At 36.4% G+C, this 17,965-nt stretch overlaps 1 protein-coding gene across 1 annotated transcript in view; it reads left to right on the top strand.

Annotated features, from left to right (window-relative positions):
• The window catches only part of LOC145270867 (protein TEX261-like), a 96,843-nt gene that overhangs the window by 15,182 nt on the left and 63,696 nt on the right, over positions 1-17,965 (top strand). Inside the window, exon 2 of the mRNA XM_080126422.1 lies at positions 9,337-9,416. Coding sequence (XP_079982548.1) covers positions 9,337-9,416 — 80 coding nt within the window. The remainder of the gene's footprint in view (positions 1-9,336; positions 9,417-17,965) is intronic.

Below are 17,965 nucleotides of genomic sequence, written 5' to 3'. Positions count from 1 at the left end.
TTTTCCTGTCGTGTTTGTTATAGAGCGTGACGGTATCATCAGCATATATACCTATCTCAGAGGCAGTTTTGTTGGGGAGGTAATTTATGAATATTAGGAATAATAGAGGTCCAAGGATAGACCCCCCGAGGCACTCCTGAATTGCCCGGGTGTAGTGAGGTGTGGGGGGAGGGGGAGGAGGGGGGGGGTGGAAACAAAACAGGATAGAAAATAAAGAATAAGCGAACATAATAAGTTTTTTAATGGCTTCAATTCAAGGGAAGTAAATCAGTCTTGTTACAATTAATGGTGAAGCTCACGCACACATCTCTTTGCACAGATGTTTCATGTAATAATATTTAACTAATTGTGGCATGACATGAGAACGGTTAAATATTATAACTTTTTTAAAAAATTTTTTTCGTCAGGTGGTAATAGAATCTCCTGACTGCATTCACTGCAATTACTGCCTTCGGGGCCCATGAGGCAGTTGATAGAGACGTTGAATCTCCAAAGTTCCAGGTGAGAATTGTCTGAAGATAACGGTTTCAATCCTACCCAAAGTCGGCCAGAGGCTTACTTGCCCAAAACGTGGTGAGACAACAACAACTATGGAAGGCAGTAATTGCTGCGAAAGCAGTCAGGAGATTCAGAGTTCCTATCTCGTCTCAGTTACCACCTGACGAAGGCTAGAGAAATAGTTGGCCGAAACGTCGTGAAACAACAACTAATAAAGATGAGGATAATAGTCCGCAATTAATAACTTAATAAATCATACTCTTCTCAATGATAAATTCCAATTAAATAATATATAGTTTTGAATATAGGATGTCCGTTTGTGAATGCGAGATATTACGATGCAAGAAGTATACAAAACCTTTCGCGGACATACACAAACGCTCGCACATATTTGTTTTTTATATATTAGCGAGGGGTACCCGGCATTGCCCGGGTGTTTGGAGGTGTGTGTGTGGGGGGGGGTGCGGGTGAAATGGTAAGTATGAGGATCGAACCCGAACCGTTGAGGCAAAGTTGTAAATTAAAGTGTGTGAAAAAAAAAAAAAAAAAGTGCGACGCTAACCATTGCCCCACCGCGAGATGCTAACGGAAACGCGTTTGAATTTATTTAATTACTTGGATTTGGCAGGTGCCCGTTTTAATGAGTTAATGAGGTCAAGTTTGACTGCGGGGATAGTATGCATTTACTGCTGAACGCTTCCCCCCACCCCCCACCCCACCCAAGATGTTACAGGAAAAAGACTAACCCACATGCGGCGAGCGACAAATCTTGAATATTTATCTTCCCGAAATCGAGCAAATTAAAAAGACAGGTGAGCTTCGTTTTTAACTGTGAGATATTACGATTTATATGTGATATAAAAAGTTTTAGAAAGTTGTGAAGCGAGCGACCGCTTCTCTGAAAAAAGCCTTTTGTTGACATATAGATAAAAGCGAACACACATACATACATACATACATTTTCGCTTTTATATATATAGACTAGCGGGGGGTACCTGGCATTGCCTGGGTGTTTGAAGGTGTGTGTGTGTTTGGAGGGGGTAGTTTAAAAATAGATGCGACCCCCGGTCATAACTTGTAGATATTATGATTTAGACATTATATAAAAAGTTTTAAGGAGTGAGCCGACCAAGAAACCCGGCGAAAAAAGCCTTTGGCAGACATACATAGAAATGCACACACACACATTTTTGCTTTTATATAGATCGACTAGCAGGAGTGCCTGGCATTGCCGGGGTGTTTGGCACAAAAAAAAAAGTGGTAGTAGGCAGGCAGGCTACAACCCGTGACGTAAAGGCAGAAAATAAAGTGGAAGAAAGCGTGACATCTTACCGCTACGCTATGACGAGACAGGAAGTTGTCTTCCGAAGTGAATGAGTTCACGCAGGCGCAGAAATGAACGTCTGGCTGGAGGCCAGTTAAGCTTCCCCACTTTTTGCCGTTTTCATTGTTTCCCCATGACGATGGGGAAAACCAGTTCCCCTCCATAAAGGGGGAGCTCTGGCAGTTTCCAAATGAATAGCAATTGTCTGATATGAAGGGTTTCTCCCACGTTGATCAAAGCTAATTGCCTTTCTGGAGGTCCCGGCCAGAAAGCCAGGTGATCCACTTTGCTCTGATAAGTTTTGCTTTATATGTACGCAAAAGACACGCAAAAGGACGGAATAGAGGGAATTTTATAAAAGTCGATGAAAATAAATGTAAAGACGACGTCTGTTCGCGAATCGCAGATATTATAATCTAGGGAGTATATAAAAAGTTGTAAAAAAATAGTAACGTGGTCGAGAGCCCCCTCCCCTGAAAAAAAACTTTCATAGATATACAAAAACGCATGCGCTATGTTTGCCTTTTATACATATACTAGCGAGGGGTACCCGGCATTGCCCGGGTGTTTGCAGGTGTGTGTGTGTGGAAACTCCGCGGTTGGGGGGGGAGGTAAAAAAAAAAAGTAAGTATGAGGATCGAACCCGAACCGTTGAGGCAAAGTTGTAAATTAAAGTGTGAAAAAAAAAAAAAAAGTGCGACGTTAATGATTGCCCCACCGTGAGATGCTAACGGAAACACGTTTGAATTTATTTAATTACTTGGATTTGGCAGGTGCCCGTTTTAATGAGTTAATGAGGTCACCCGAGGGTTTGGAGGTGTGTGTGGTTGTTAATGAAAACCTAAGAATAAGCGAAATAAAAAAGAAAACATAAAAACAAACGTTAAAACTTAAGCGGGGGGTACCCGGCGGGGAGGGGGTAATCAAACATAAAAAAAAAAATACCAAAAAACCTAATGTAAGGTAAACGATGTTAAATGTAAAAATAGAAAAAACAAAAAAGAAAACAGACAAACGAACGTTAAAATCAATTTTGTAGAAAAGGCTCCAGTTTAGGGTGAAGGAATTAATGTTTTTTGGCCAAGTTTTCGATATTTGTCGTCCAAGATGTCGAGCTTCAAAGTGATACCGATCTCGTGAAAATCCGTTGCCTCTGTCGAGAGTTTTTGCAAGACATACAAACACACACGTAAACACATCTCCCCGTGATGTGTTCTAAAAATTCCGGTACGGCTGACTTCCAACGTGCTGTCATAAAAACGTGTTTTTCCACTGTAAAAAAAAAAAAAACTACTTGGTCAAATTAAGTGAAATTTTTTTTCGGAGATCTTCAGTTCAAAATTTTTGTGTGTAAAAGAAGGAAAACTCTCTATCACTTACGTTAGTGAATTACAAGATGTATTGAAAATATGCCATGACTATAACTTAGAAAAAAACAACAACATTAACTTATATATACATGATTATATGTATGAATTATGAAGGTTTATATGTATAAAACACATAATTTGATTACATGTGGTAAACATATATCTTAGTCACACATAAAGGATATAAGGTCCATTTAATACCATTTACTTAAATGAAACATAATTAATCTCCAAATAGAACACTGAATAACATTTAAAGTATTATTTAGCAAACTATATATTATTTATAAATGTATTTAATATTTTCTTTTGAGGATCAGATAAAACTTTAATTATTATGTTAAGAGTAATGCAGTTAAAACTGTATTACTTTAATTCTAACATACAGCCCTATATCTAATCTACTTATAAACAAATAAAGATGCATATTACAGGCCAAAAATAATTTTTCGGAGTTCAAAATGGATACATACAATATAAGCTCTTTTTGATATTTTCATTTTTTTTCTTGATTAAACTGTACAAGTGTTACGTTATACATTTCTATGTGTTCTTATTAGTAAGGATAATGTATGTTCTTTTGTTTACTTGTTACTTGGATAAGTCTTAAGTGTGATGAGTCTTAGGAGAGTTCATGTTGTAAGTGTTCATATTGTAAGACATGGGATGGAAACATTAACATTGTTAGAGAAGAGATGTGGACATTAACACTTAGATATAAGGAGAGAGTATACATATAAATAAACAATACCTTTTTCATGTAATGACGGACAAAAGAGACAGAGTTATAAAAACACATGATGGGTTTATTTCTTCACGACCGGCCGTTGTTTTTACCATCAAGAATTGAACCCTGTGTTATATTTTATCTTCCATTATAATACTTATCAGATCAGAGAAGCAGAGGAGATCAGACCGATTCTCCGTTAGAATCAAGGCACCCTCTAGAAGCGAGAGGTTTTAGAGATAACCATGTAACAACTTTGAATCCCTGAAATACAAAATCCTGTCCGGCCGGTCGAAGAAGAAATAAACGTATCATCATGTGTTTTTATAACTGCCGTCTTGTGTTGTGTAATTCTACCAAAACAAAGGTAAAGTGAAATTGTATTAATATGAACTTTTGTGTTTATAAAAATGTAGAACTGCCAAAACGTACATGTCGAACGCACTCTCGGTCTGTCTATCTATATATCTTCTCTCATTGTGTATTACATGCCATCGGCTCTCCTGTATTAACATGTACCTTGCCTCTTATATATACAGAACTGTCCCTGTCTTTATATATACCCTGTTTATATCTCCAATATGCTATCAGCACAAACATGAACATCCTAATAAGAAAAGATGAATGCTTTATATGAACACTGTAAATAGTTAGGTGAAAGTAGAGAAAAGTTGCTTTTTGTATTGTTTATTTACTTTTATTATCCCCTCCCCAAGAAAGGATGAATTTTTTACTATGAATTGTTAGGTGAAAGTTTTTTTTTTTTTTTTTTTTTTTTTTTTTTTCTGGAAAGCTTGCACTTTTTTTTTTTTTTTTTTAAAGGAAATTTGGCAGTGAACGTTTCTTTTTGAAAACAGAATTTTCCTTATAAAAAGAAATTCATGTAAGTTAAAAATAAAAGAGAATTAGTTAAATGAAAATGATATCAGATAAAACAAGGATTGAACCCTGTGTTATATTTTATCTTCCATTATTATACTTAAGATGATGAATGTTCTTTTGTTGTTCATGTTATAAGTAAGAATAGTTGTCTTAATATGAGATGAGACAGTCTTAGTTCAGGTGTATATAAAGAGAGAGAGAGAGTGTACATATAAATAAACTTTGAGAGGTGATTCACTATCTAGATAGACAGACCGATAATTGAGAGGGTTGCATTTAGTGTTTGTATAACATAAATAGACACATTTACTTTCTAACACATATTTTTTAGATGATGAATTTCAAATAGATTGTACACATAAATAGACAATACCTTTTTGAAGAGTTCCCCATTCAAAGGGAAATAATTATGCGTCACAAGAAAGCTAGGAGTCATAATCAACGGAAGTGCTTTTACGATACGTTTATTAAATTGCAATGCACTCTGTTCGCATATATGCAAACATTATTTGATATTGAGATGATAGGGCGGCTACATCATAATTGCAAGATGAAAAAGCAATATGGCGGCAAGGTTTCGAGGGCGAATGGTATTTGCAGTAGATGATATAAAAGAAAGGCCTGATTATTAAACACAAAAACCCTCTTGCAATGTTAGAGTTGTTACGACTATGTTAATGCTTGCCCCCCTCTCCAAATGTGTGTTGTGTCGGAGGGGGTGTTCACGTCGAGGGGGTACAAGTGCTTGTAGTTTGTCAGAGCATTCACCATTAAAATACTTGTAGAACAGGCAGAGGTAATCTGGAGTTTTGGGATAAATGAGGTGGGAGAAAGAGAGGAGAAACGCAGTGAAGGGAGGGGTGAGGGTTTTCATACAACCGAACTAAGCCCCGCGAAACAAAATAACTGCCTGTCATCTCATATGGGTTTGGTATCATTGATTGACCGCAATGTAATAGGCTAGATACAAAGACCAGGAAATAATATTCTGAAATATATGGACAGGATATACCTACCATGAAAAGAAAGTGGCCTTGGTCTCATTAAAATGCATATCGAGCCACCATAGTAAGCATGTGTTACATGAAAAGGGCTGTCCCCTTTTCATGTAAGTTAAAAATAAAAGAGAATTAGTTAAATGAAAATGATATCAGATAAAACAAGGATTGAACCCTGTGTTATATTTTATTTTTCATTATTATACTTAGAGTGATAGGAGAGTTCATGTGTGTGAAGAGATGGGAGATATGGGGACATTAACAGGTGTATATAAAGAGAGATAGAGAGTGTACATATAAATAAACTTTGAGAGGTGATTCGCTATCTAGATAGACAGACCGATAATTATAGAGTGGGAGATATTTTTCACAGTGGATTCAGCTAGACGGATGTTTTTCGTGAAAGATTGGCGAGGGGGGGGGACCAGAGATTGGAGTTCAGACGAGCACCTGCCATGGAAATAACGATAAAACAAGGATAGGCTCGCAATGTCTCTTCTGTGGGAGAGAGGTTGCAGGGTAGAGAAAAGGGCATCCCCCCACTAAGCCACGAAGTCTATTTTGTACTCTGTCAAGGCAGGATAGGCTGTTTTTAGCAGCTCCTGCCCAGATATGGCAACAGTATTCCATCCTTGGACGTACTTGGCTTTTATATAGATAGAGAATTGCATCAGTAGTGAGATATCTTCTGAAGCGGTAGAAGGATCCCACCATCTTTCCAGCGACCTTGGCAGCATTGTGAGCCTGTCTTTGTTTTATCGTTATTTCGTTGTTGTTGTTGTTGTTAATAATAATGTTATATTTTAACGAGTCGCTTATTATTCTTGAATGATGAATGTTCTTTTGTTGTTTATAAGTAAGAATAATTGTCTTAAGAAAGATGAGACAGTCTTAGAAGAGTTCATGTTGTAAGTGTTCATATTGTAAGATATTAACACGTTAGTGAAATATATATAAATAGAGAGAGAGTTTATAATTGAGTGAGATTGCATATAAATACATTTTGAGAAAGTGTTTTCATATCGAGATAGACAGACCGATAATTGAGAGGTTTGCATTTATGCCGCTGGATTGACAGGTTGGCATTTATGCTTTGACAGTTCGTATGAACAAAAGTGTTTGTATAACATAAATAGACACATTAACTTTCTAACACATATATTTTTTAGATGATGAATTTCAAATAGTTTGTACACATAAATAGACAATACCTTTTTCATGTAATGATGGACACAGGAGACGGCAGTTATAAAAACACATGGAACATTTATTCTTCTTCCACTTGAACCGGTTGGTGGCTTTGCATTCAGGAATTCAAAGGTTCGCATATTAAGTTTCAAAATGTGATCGTCTCGCTTCTAGACGATTGAAACCCATGTCTGTCGATCTCAAACTCCCTCTGTCTTTTTCACTAGCTAACTCTTACTTCCTATATTGAGAAATCCATGCATGTTGGAGGCACGTGACCAAACTCACGTGCCCCCAACATACGCGAGTCGCACGTTTCCCGAACATTCAGATTTTTCCAATAACCTATTTTTTCTTTGTTATTTCCACAAAGGAATTCAACCTACATATCTAATTTATTTAACCCATATTTTATTATCCACATTCTTTTAACAATTGAATAGTTTATTTATTATTTATTTCATCAGAATTAACAATTTACTGGACATTCCATTTAAACCTATTGTTCTTTAAAACTTATGTTCAGGGTTCGATTTCTGCTTTCTCTCATTTTATTTTCATTTTAACTAAATCTCTCTATTTTTATGCTTACATGAAAAGGGGACAGCCCTTATCATGTAACACTTGAGTGGCTTTCATTTGTTTATTTATTTTTGTAACACTGGACGTACAGACAAGTAAATTAATATTTAGATATGATAGTAATAATGATGATGATAATGATGATGATGATAATAACAATAATAACAATAGTAATAATGATGATGATGATAATAATAACAATAACAACAACTCCATGGAATATTCATAAGAATGACAAAAGATGAGAATAACGAAAACACCTGGACATGGATGCGAAAAGGACATATAAACCGAGAAACTGAATCTCTAACAACTGCAGCACAAGATAACTCGATAAGAACCAACCATATCAAAGCAAGGATCAATAAAACACAAGAAAACAGCAAATGCAGACTCTGTGGACAAAGAGACGAAACGATAAACCATATAGTAAGTGAATGCAGCAAACTGGCCCAAAAGGAATACAAAAACGGGCATGACCAAGTGGGGAGGGTGGTACACTGGGAATTCTGTAAATGACTGCATTTTGAGCGTACAGACAAAAATGGTACAAGCATAAACCCGCAACAGCATTCGAAAACGAGAACCACAAAATCCTATGGGACATGGACATACAGACGGACAAACCCATCCAAGCAAGAAGACCAGATGTCGTAATAATTAACAGGAAAGAAAAATCCTGTCAAATCGTGGACTTTGCAGTCCCAGCTGATCACAGGGTGAGTATGAAAGAAAATGAGAAACGAAGCAAATACACAGAGCTAGCCAGAGAGTTAAAAGGGATTTGGATGATGAAGAAAGTCCAAATAGTACCGATTATAGTAGGAGCACTAGGAACAATTCCGAAAAACTTCGAAAAAAAGAATGTCAGAAATTGGAATCAGAGGAATAACTGCACAAGTACAACGACTAACGATAATGAAAACGACTGAAATATTAAGGAAAACCCTTGAATGCGGAGAATAATACAAGACAATATAGCGAATAAGCGTTACAGGGAATGAAGAACACCGAAACTGCATATTTACAAGTTCTACACCCCCCATCATGCATCCCTCCCCCCATTGTTTCATCACCGACCCCCCCACCCCCCAAAAAAAATGATACCAAAGGGCCGAGAAGGGTCAATAAGGACTGAAAGACCGAGGAGCGAGCGCCAACCAGACCTTGGACAAGCGCAAAGAGAACTGGGACCTTGGGGAGGCTGAGTGCCACTCAAATTCCAGTATAAACCAATGGCCACTACCAGCGAGAAATCAATGATAAGCGGCTGTTGCGATGATGCAAATTCATTTGCAAATGCTATCGAAGGAGGTGGAGAGAGCTGGACGTCTGGGGAGACTTGTTGTCACTCAGCTTCCAGAGAATACCACAGGTTTCCAATCAGATCGTTTGTTGACTTGTGTGAAAGCTCCATGCGAGCCAATAATAGCAATAATAATAATAATAATAATAACAATAATAACAATAATAATAATAATAATAACAATAATAATAATAATAATAACAATAATAATATTCATAATAATAACAATAATAATAATAATATTAACAATAATAATAATAACAATAATAATAATGATAATAACAACAATAATAACAATAATAATAATAATAACAATAATAATAACAACAATAATAATAATAATAACAATATTAATAATAATAACAATAACAATATTAATAATAACAATAACAATAATAACAACAATAACAATAATAATGACGATAATAATAATAATAATAATAATTTCTTTTCTTTTTCAGCTGCCGGTTTGTATTATCTGGCTGAATTGGTTGAAGAATATACAGTTTTTACAGCAAAAGTGATCAAATACCTTATTTTTGTAAGTTGTCCCCCCCCCTTTTTTTCTTTTTTTTTTGAAGAATATACAGTTTTTTATAGGATTACAAGTTGATTTTTTTCTTGTTAGATAATTATTTTAACAACTTGCATGAAAAGAGCTATGTAAAAGATATTTAAAACCGTTTGAATTATGCAAATACCATCAGTAGGTTGAAAAGTTATGAGAATTTTAAGTGCCAAAATTTAGGCTTTTCTGTGGACATTTTTCTTTAGAAAAAGTGGGCTAAATTACAGGCCTCAACATTCCAAGAAATTCGGTAATTTCGCCATCATTTATCTATTTTTCAAGCTATTCTCATGAAACTTGGCACTCTTATGTAAAATTGTGTGCTCTTTCTGATTATGCAGTCAGATCTGGTATATCTCGTGTGTTGTAAGAATATAGTTTTTACTGCAAAAGTGATTGAATACCTTAATTTTGTAAATTAGTCCTTTTTTTTTTTTTTTTTGAGAGTATAGGTTTTACAGTAAATGATCAAAGAATTCATTTTTGTAAGTTGACCCCTATTTTTAAGAATATACAGTTTTAATAGCATTACAAGTTGATTTTTTTCTTTTTAGATAATTATTTTATCAACTTGCATGAAAAAAGCTATGTAAAAGACGATGTTGAGTGTACTTGATGTTGAGTGTACTCGATTTTGTGTTTGACTCGGCGTTGTGTGTGCCAACGTGGCACAAAAGCTAGTTTACAAAAAATAAAAATTAAATTCACTGTTCAAAAGTTATGAGAATTTTAAGTGCCAAAATTTAGGCTTTTCCGTGGACATTTTTCTTTAGAAAAAGTGGGCTAAATTACCGACCTCAACATTTGAAGAAATTCACTAATTTTGCCACCATTTATTTATTTTTTAAACTATTCTCCTGAAACTTGGCACTCTTATTGTGTGCTCTTTCTGATTATGCAATCAGATCTGGTATATCTCTTTGTGTTTTTTTAAGAATATATTTTTTACAGCAAAAGTGATTGAATATTTTGTAAATTAGTCCTTTTTTTTTTTTTTTTTTTTTTTTTTTTTTTTTTGAGAGTATAGTTTTTACAGTAAGTGATCAAATAATTAATTTTCGTAAGTTGACCCCTTTTTTTAAGAATATACAGTTTTAATAGCATTACAACTTGATTTTTTTCTTTTAAGATAATAATTTTATCAACTTGCATGAAAAAAGCTATGTAAAAGACGATGTTGCGTGTACTCGATTTTGTGTTTGACTTGGTGTTGTGTGTGCCGACGTGGCACAGCCGCTAGTTTACAAAAAATAAAAATTAAATTCACTCTTCAGAAGCTTTTAAATAAAATCATTATCTTTTATAGAGACAGTAGTTGTTAAAACTGGAAAAGAAAACGCCAAGATATTCTAGTAAAAAATATAAATTTATAACTTAAAATATTGCAGCATTAAGAATTGATTATATAATGTTAACTTATATTACAATAGAAAAATGCAAGCATGAAAAGTAATATGGTTTAGCTTAAACATGGAAAAGTAAAGGACTAGTTGTTAAAACTGGAAAAGAAAAGGACAAGATATTCTAGTAAAAAATATAAATTTATAACTTAAAATATTGCAGCATTAAGAATTGATTATATAATGTTAACTTATATTAAAATTAGCATTACAAGTTGATTTTTTATCTTTTTAGATAATTGTTATTTTATCAACTTGCATGAAAAGAACTATGTAAAAGATGCTTAAAACCATTTAAATTAGGCAAATACCATCAGTAGTTGAAAAGTTATGAGAATTTTAAGTGCCAAAATTTATGCTTTTCCGTGGACATTTTTCTTTAAAAAAAGTGGGCTAAATTACGGACCTCAACATTTCAAGAAATTCGGTAATTTTGCCACCATTTATTTATTTTTCAAGCTATTCTCATGAAACTTGGTATTCTTATGCAAAATTGTGTGCTCTTTCTGATTATGCAATCAGATCTGGTGTATCTCTTGTGTTTTTTAAGAATAAAGTTTTTACGGAAAAAGTGATTAAATACCTTATTTTTGTATTTCAGTAACTGGCTTGGATTCTTTAACTACACAGACATAGCTTGTAGCACAACACATAGCTTCGCTATATCCCATTCCCTATTTCAGACGATTACATTCCCGACACATTTCCCAGACCAGCAAGACTAACATGTCTCACTTCTAGATCTTTTCTGACAACAGTTCCCGATGATTGTACAACAAATGCCCACAGCCCACTCGGGAATGCTGATCACGCTGTGATAATGGTAGAAATCACCCTAAATTCTCACCCTAAAACTGAAGACCCACTACTCAAAACAACGACGTATTACAAAAAGGCCGACTGGGAAGCCATCAGGGAACTCATCAGAGATGCCCCATGGCAAAATATCTTTTCTCTCCCAGCTGAACAGTGTGCAAATGAGACCACTGAATGGTTCAAAACTGCAATCGAAGCGCATGTTCCCACGCGGAAATTCTATAGCAAACCCCACTCTCCTCAATGGTTTACCTCTGCTTGTGCAGCTGCTATTGCTCAAAGGCAGCATGCGTTCCGCAGATTCAACTGATATAAGTCCAGCTCAAACAAACAGAAATATATAGAAGCCAAAAATAATTCTAAGAGAGTAATAGCTACAGCTAAGACAGATTACACTGAAACCACCAGGAAACGCATCGAAGCACAGAAATTAGGAAATCGTGATTTTTGGAAAATCTACGAGAGTGTAGTAAATAATGGACAGTCAACTATTCCCCCACTATCAAACAATCATGAGGTTGCTTGCACGGCAACTGACAAGGCAAATCTGCTTGCCAGTCGGTTTGCCTCAAACTCCACACTGGACCCAGCATACCACTCCCTCCCCGACTTTCCTTTGCGGACAGACGCCACACTAGACGATTTGAAAATCACCCCTTCTCAGGTGCATGGTATCATAAAAAGCCTAGACACCTCAAAAGCATGTGGACCAGATCTCATCCCGGCTGTGCTAATAAAAAAAATGCTCTGCTGAGGTTGCTCCAGTTCTCACCAAACTTTACAATAAATGCCTTAATGAATCTTGCTGGAAAACTGTTTCTGTGGTACCAGTCTTCAAGAAATCTGGTGAAAGAACTAACCCACTAAATTATCGCCCCATTAGCCTCCTCCCACTTTTCGACAAAATATTTGAGTCCTTAGTTAATCAAGCCCTAGTCCAACACCTAACAGTTGCTAAACTCCTAACCAACAAACAATATGGATTCAGGCAAGCCAGTTCAACAGCAGATATCTTAACTGTAGTCTCTGAACATATATACCGTTCACTGGGAAAACGGGAGGGTAGAGCAGTAGCCCTTGATATATCTATGGCTTTTGACAGGGTATGGCACGATGGTGTTCTAAGGAAAATTAGATCATATGGAATCACTGGAAGAATTCATAATGTAATTAAATCCTTCTTAAGTAAGAGAAAAATCAAAGTTGTCCTCGACGGTCGTACATCTAAACAATATGACATAAATGCGGGAGTACCTCAGGGGTCTATCCTTGGACCTTTATTATTCCTGATGTAACTATCCCCAACAAACCCAACAAGCAACTAAATCCCACCCCTTTACAGTAGAGATCCCTAGGTGCAAGAAAGCCTTTTACTCCAATAGTTTCTTCCCCAGAACTGCAAGTCTTTGGAACTCCCTTCTGGGATTCTGCTTTCCTAACTGCACTGATATGCAGAAGTTCAAGTGTAATGTTAACAAACATCTTTCTACTCATCTCCCTTCATAATGACCCCACTAATTAAGTCCCTGATAGTAGCCCCCTGCTTCAAAGTGGAAAAAATCAAAGTTGTCCTCGACGGTCGTACATCTAAAAAATGATATAAATGCGGGAGTACCCCCAGGGGTCTATCGTTTGATCTTTATTGTTCCTGATACTCATAAATGACCTCCCTGACAAAATTGTTTCGGAGATGGGTATATTTGCCGATGACACCACCCTCTATAACAGATATGAGGGGAAAACAAATGAACACATATCTAAGGAAATGGCAGAATCACTAGAGGATAACCCCCCAATCTGTAGTGGAATGGGGAGACATAAATGGATGGTCGCATTCAATGCTGCCAAGACTAAGCTTGTTTCCTTCAATAACTACAAAAAGCTTTTCTACCACCAATAGCAATGGCTAAGAATACACTGCCTGAAAGTACTTCCTTTAAACTCCTCGGCCTAACGTTTACAGGGAACATGAATAGATACATTGAGAGCATTGCGAAGACTGCTGCAAAGAAGGTGGGCTCTCTCTACCATGCTAGAAAACTACTTACGCCTGAAAGTATCCTGTACCTCTATAAGGCCACCATTTGCCCATGTATGGAGTACTGTTGTCACATCTGGGCTGGTGCATCTGCTGCTTGTCTCTCACTCCTCGACAGGGTTCAAAAGAGTCGCCAACCTGATAGGTCCTGAACTGTCATCTAAGCTTCAGCCTCTGTCTCATCGACGAGATGTTGCATCCCTCTGCCTGTTCTGCAAATACTTTAATGGTGGCTGCTCTGACGAACTGCAAGCACTTGTACCTCCTCAATGTGACTACCCCCGACAAACCCGACAAGCAACTAAGTCCCACCCCTTTACAGTAGAGATCCCTAGGTATAAGAAAGCCTTTTACTCCAATAGTTTCTTCCCCAGAACTACAAGTCTTTGGAAACTCCCTTCCGGGATTCTGCTTTCCTAACTGTACTGATATGCAGAAGTTCAAGTGTAATGTGAACAAACATCTTTCTACTCATCTCCCTTCATAGAGAGTAGAGATACGAAGAGGAAGAGAGACGAAGATAACGGCTACAACACATTGTTTCTTTCGAAGAAGAAGAGAAGAGAAATTAAACAAGAGATCGGATGGAGAGAGAGAGAGAAAGCCTTTTACTCCAATAGCAAGTCTTTGGAAAACTCCCTTCCGGGATACTGCTTTCCCAACTGTACTGATATGCAGAAGTTTAAGCCCTCAACATGTTTCTACTCATCTCCCTTCATAATGCCCCGCAAATTGTCCCCGATAGTAGCCCCCTACTTCAAAGTGGCACTTGCCTTGTTTGGGGTGTAGATCGAATAAAAAAAAATATATATATAATAAAACTGATATTTCTTAATGCCATATGCAAATGACGTATTCTCTTACTTGTATCTAGTTTGCAAGAATTAAACTATATATCGAAATAAACGAAAGAGTAAATTAAGGAACCTTTTGTATATAAGCTCTGATAAGTTACTTTTCTACCTAACTGGATAAGTTTTTAGTGTTTTTATTCAATGTAACATGTTTATTCAGCTCGAAAAAATATACAGTGTTTACATATGTATTGGAAAATTTAAAATGGTGCATATTTACAATTATTTATCTGTTCATCATCATAAACGCTCTGATCCCCATCTGGCATCAATTGAAATGGATGGCTCTCGTTTAGGAGAAGCCCCGTGTTTTGACAAGCTTCTGGGTTTGTCCTTTACTCCTGATCTGAAATGGAACATGTACATCAAGTCTGTTGCCAAGGTCGCTGGAAAGATGGTGGGATCCTTCTACCGCTCCAGAAGATATCTCACTACTGATGCAATTCTCTATCTGCATAAAAGCCAAGTACGTCCAAGGATGGGATACTGCTGCCATATCTGGGCAGGAGCTGCTAAAAACAGCCTATCCTGCCTTGACAGAGTACAAAATAGACGTTGTGGCTTAGTAGGGGATGCCCTTTTCTCTACCCTGCAACCTCTCTCCCACAGAAGAGACGTTGCAAGCAAGCCTATCCTTGTTTTATTGTTATTTCCATGGCAGGCGCTCGTCTGAACTCCAATCTCTGGTCCCCCCTCGCCAATCTTTCACGAAAAACATCCGTCTAGCTGAATCCACTGTGAAAAATTTCCCCCACTCTTTATCCGTGCCTAAATCAAAACGTGGATTCCATGAACAAAGCTTCTTTCTTAGAACTGCACGCCTGTGGAACTCTGTTCCGTCTGCCTGCTTCCCTCCGGACTACAACTTGGATGTCTTCAAGTCCAACGTTAACAAATTCCTAATGAGCCGCCCCCTTAAGTAAACACTTCATCAAATCTCCACACTTAGGTACTGTACTTGCAATAACCCTTATCCCTGAGTGGCTTTCGGGCCTTGATAAGTGGTGACCACTGTGTAAAAAAAAAAAAAAAAAAGAAGACAATGTTAATCAAATTGTGAACAAACAGACAGACAGGAATACAAATTTATATATATATATATATAGATATGTTAAAATCCAACCAAATTATTTGAGATTGATTAGCAACAAAAAACACTAAATATAAAAAAAAATTAAAAATAAGAAACCATAAATCTCAAAAAATTTGCAAGAATGAAACTATATATAGAAATAAATGAAATATAGAGATATATATATATATAGAGAGAGAGAGAGAGATATAAATATAGTAATTTATAAAATACTAGCGGAGGTACCCGGCGTTGCCCGAGTGTTTGTTTCCGGGACGGGGGGGGGGGGGAGTTTTTAAAAATGTTATGGTAGGTAAGTAGGAAGGATCAAACCCGGAGTCATGAGTAAAAGTAGGAAAATAAAGTGTGAAAAAAAAAAAAAGAACATCTGTAACGTTAACAGTTCGGCCACCAACAAAAGTCCATTCCAGTTGTTTAGGAAAAAAAAACAAAAAAAACAACTACGGTAGGTCGGCGCGAACGTGAAAATATAATGTGAATTGTCCAGCACGCTAACCACTACGTCACAGAGCACTGCAGCTTAGTTTAGTGATTTTAAATAACTTCACATGAAAGAACTACGAAGCCAAACCGGTGTTCTCTTCTCAACCGTTCCTTGTGAACGATCCCCAAACGGTGTTAAGTGGTGGCAGGGGGAGGAGGAATTTATTAGAGAGAAAATATTTTACCACTTCCATTGATCTTAACCGATTTTGGCCGTGACTTCTCAGCAGAAAAAGTATACAAATCGGAGATTATCGAGGAATTTGAGAAATAATAAGCCTATAACACACCTCAGATATTGTTCTGCCGTTTGTGCATATTATATTTGCATGAAATATCTTGATTTTTAATCCTATTAATGTCACAATCCGACGGGGAAAAAATGAGTTCATTTTATTTATATAGAGATATATGGCAATTAAGCTACACTGAATATTCCACGTTTCATCCACTCTACTAACTAGCTCTACCTATGTATTGAGCACTTTTGAAGTAAATACTTAAAGTTTACGCATAAATCTATACTTTCGTATATTAATTTTATGTGAGTAAATTAAGTAGTTATATATATATAGATATATGTGTGTTGTTTATATATATATTCTCTATCTATATAAGAGCCAGGTACGTCCAAGGATGGAATACTGTTGCCACATCTGGGCAGGAGCTGCTAGAAAGAACTTGTCCTGCCTTGATAGAGTTCAAAATAGACTTCGTAGCCTCGTAGGAGATGTCCTTTTCTCCTCCTTGCAACCTCTATCTCACAGAAGAGATGTTGCGAGTTTGTCTCTGATGTATCGTTATTTTCATGGAAAGTGTTCAACTGAGCTTCAATCTATGGTCCCCCCTCGCCAAACTTTCACAAGAAACACTCGTCTAGCTGTAAACACTATCAATAATTTCCCCCACTCTTTATCTGTGCCTAAACCTAAACGTAGATTCCATGAACAAAGCTTCTTTCTTAGAACTGCACGCCTGTGGAATTGTCTTCCGTTTTCCTGCTTTCCGGCTGACTACAATATGGTTTTGTTCAAGTCTAAAGTAAATAAGTTCTTGATGAGCCGTTCCATATAAGTTATTAAATTTACCAAATTTTCATTACTAATGATTACTATATTGACCAACTTCTACTGTACACTCTTTAACCCTTATCCTTGAGTGGCCTCTGGGCCTTGATAATGTGGTGATGCCTTTGTAAAAAAAAAAAAAAAAAAAAAAAAAATATATATATATATGATGATTGCAACGTCTTGTCAGACGAGTGCCATTTAAAATCCATGAGCCCAAATGTCTGCGGGAGTATCTATACAAATATGATGTTACAGAATCTTAGCTTTGTACAACAGCTAAGTCTCTCTCTCGGTTCAAAATGTTGAGATCCAGCAACAAGCAAGAGCAAGATAGCCAGCAACAAATTAAACTGCAGACCAGCTTAATGCGGGTAATGGTCTTCCGCTTTATGGTTTTTTAAATCAGAGATTTGCTTCTCCTAGAAAGGTTGCCTTCACGGCTTACGGGAGCCCTCTCCACCGCAATACACATATACACACACACAAATATACTCGGTGCTAGTATTTGGGCTCATGGATTTTAAATGTCTGAGAGAGTGGCACTCGTCTGACAAGACGTTGCAATCATCATCATATATATACACGTGCGTATATATGTGTATATATATATATACGTGCGTATATATGTGTATATATACGTGCGTATATATGTGTATATATACGTGCGTATATATGTGTATATATACGTGCGTATATATGTGTATATATACGTGTGTATGTATATATACATATATATACATGTGTGTGTGTATATATATATATATATGT

This window comes from Euprymna scolopes, chromosome 46, assembly GCF_053919585.1.
Source record: "Euprymna scolopes isolate OS-2025 chromosome 46, ASM5391958v1, whole genome shotgun sequence".
Classification (NCBI taxonomy): domain Eukaryota; kingdom Metazoa; phylum Mollusca; class Cephalopoda; order Sepiida; family Sepiolidae; genus Euprymna; species Euprymna scolopes.
The sequence above is the reverse complement of the archived record's forward strand: the minus strand, read 5'-3'. Positions and strand labels throughout refer to the sequence as shown.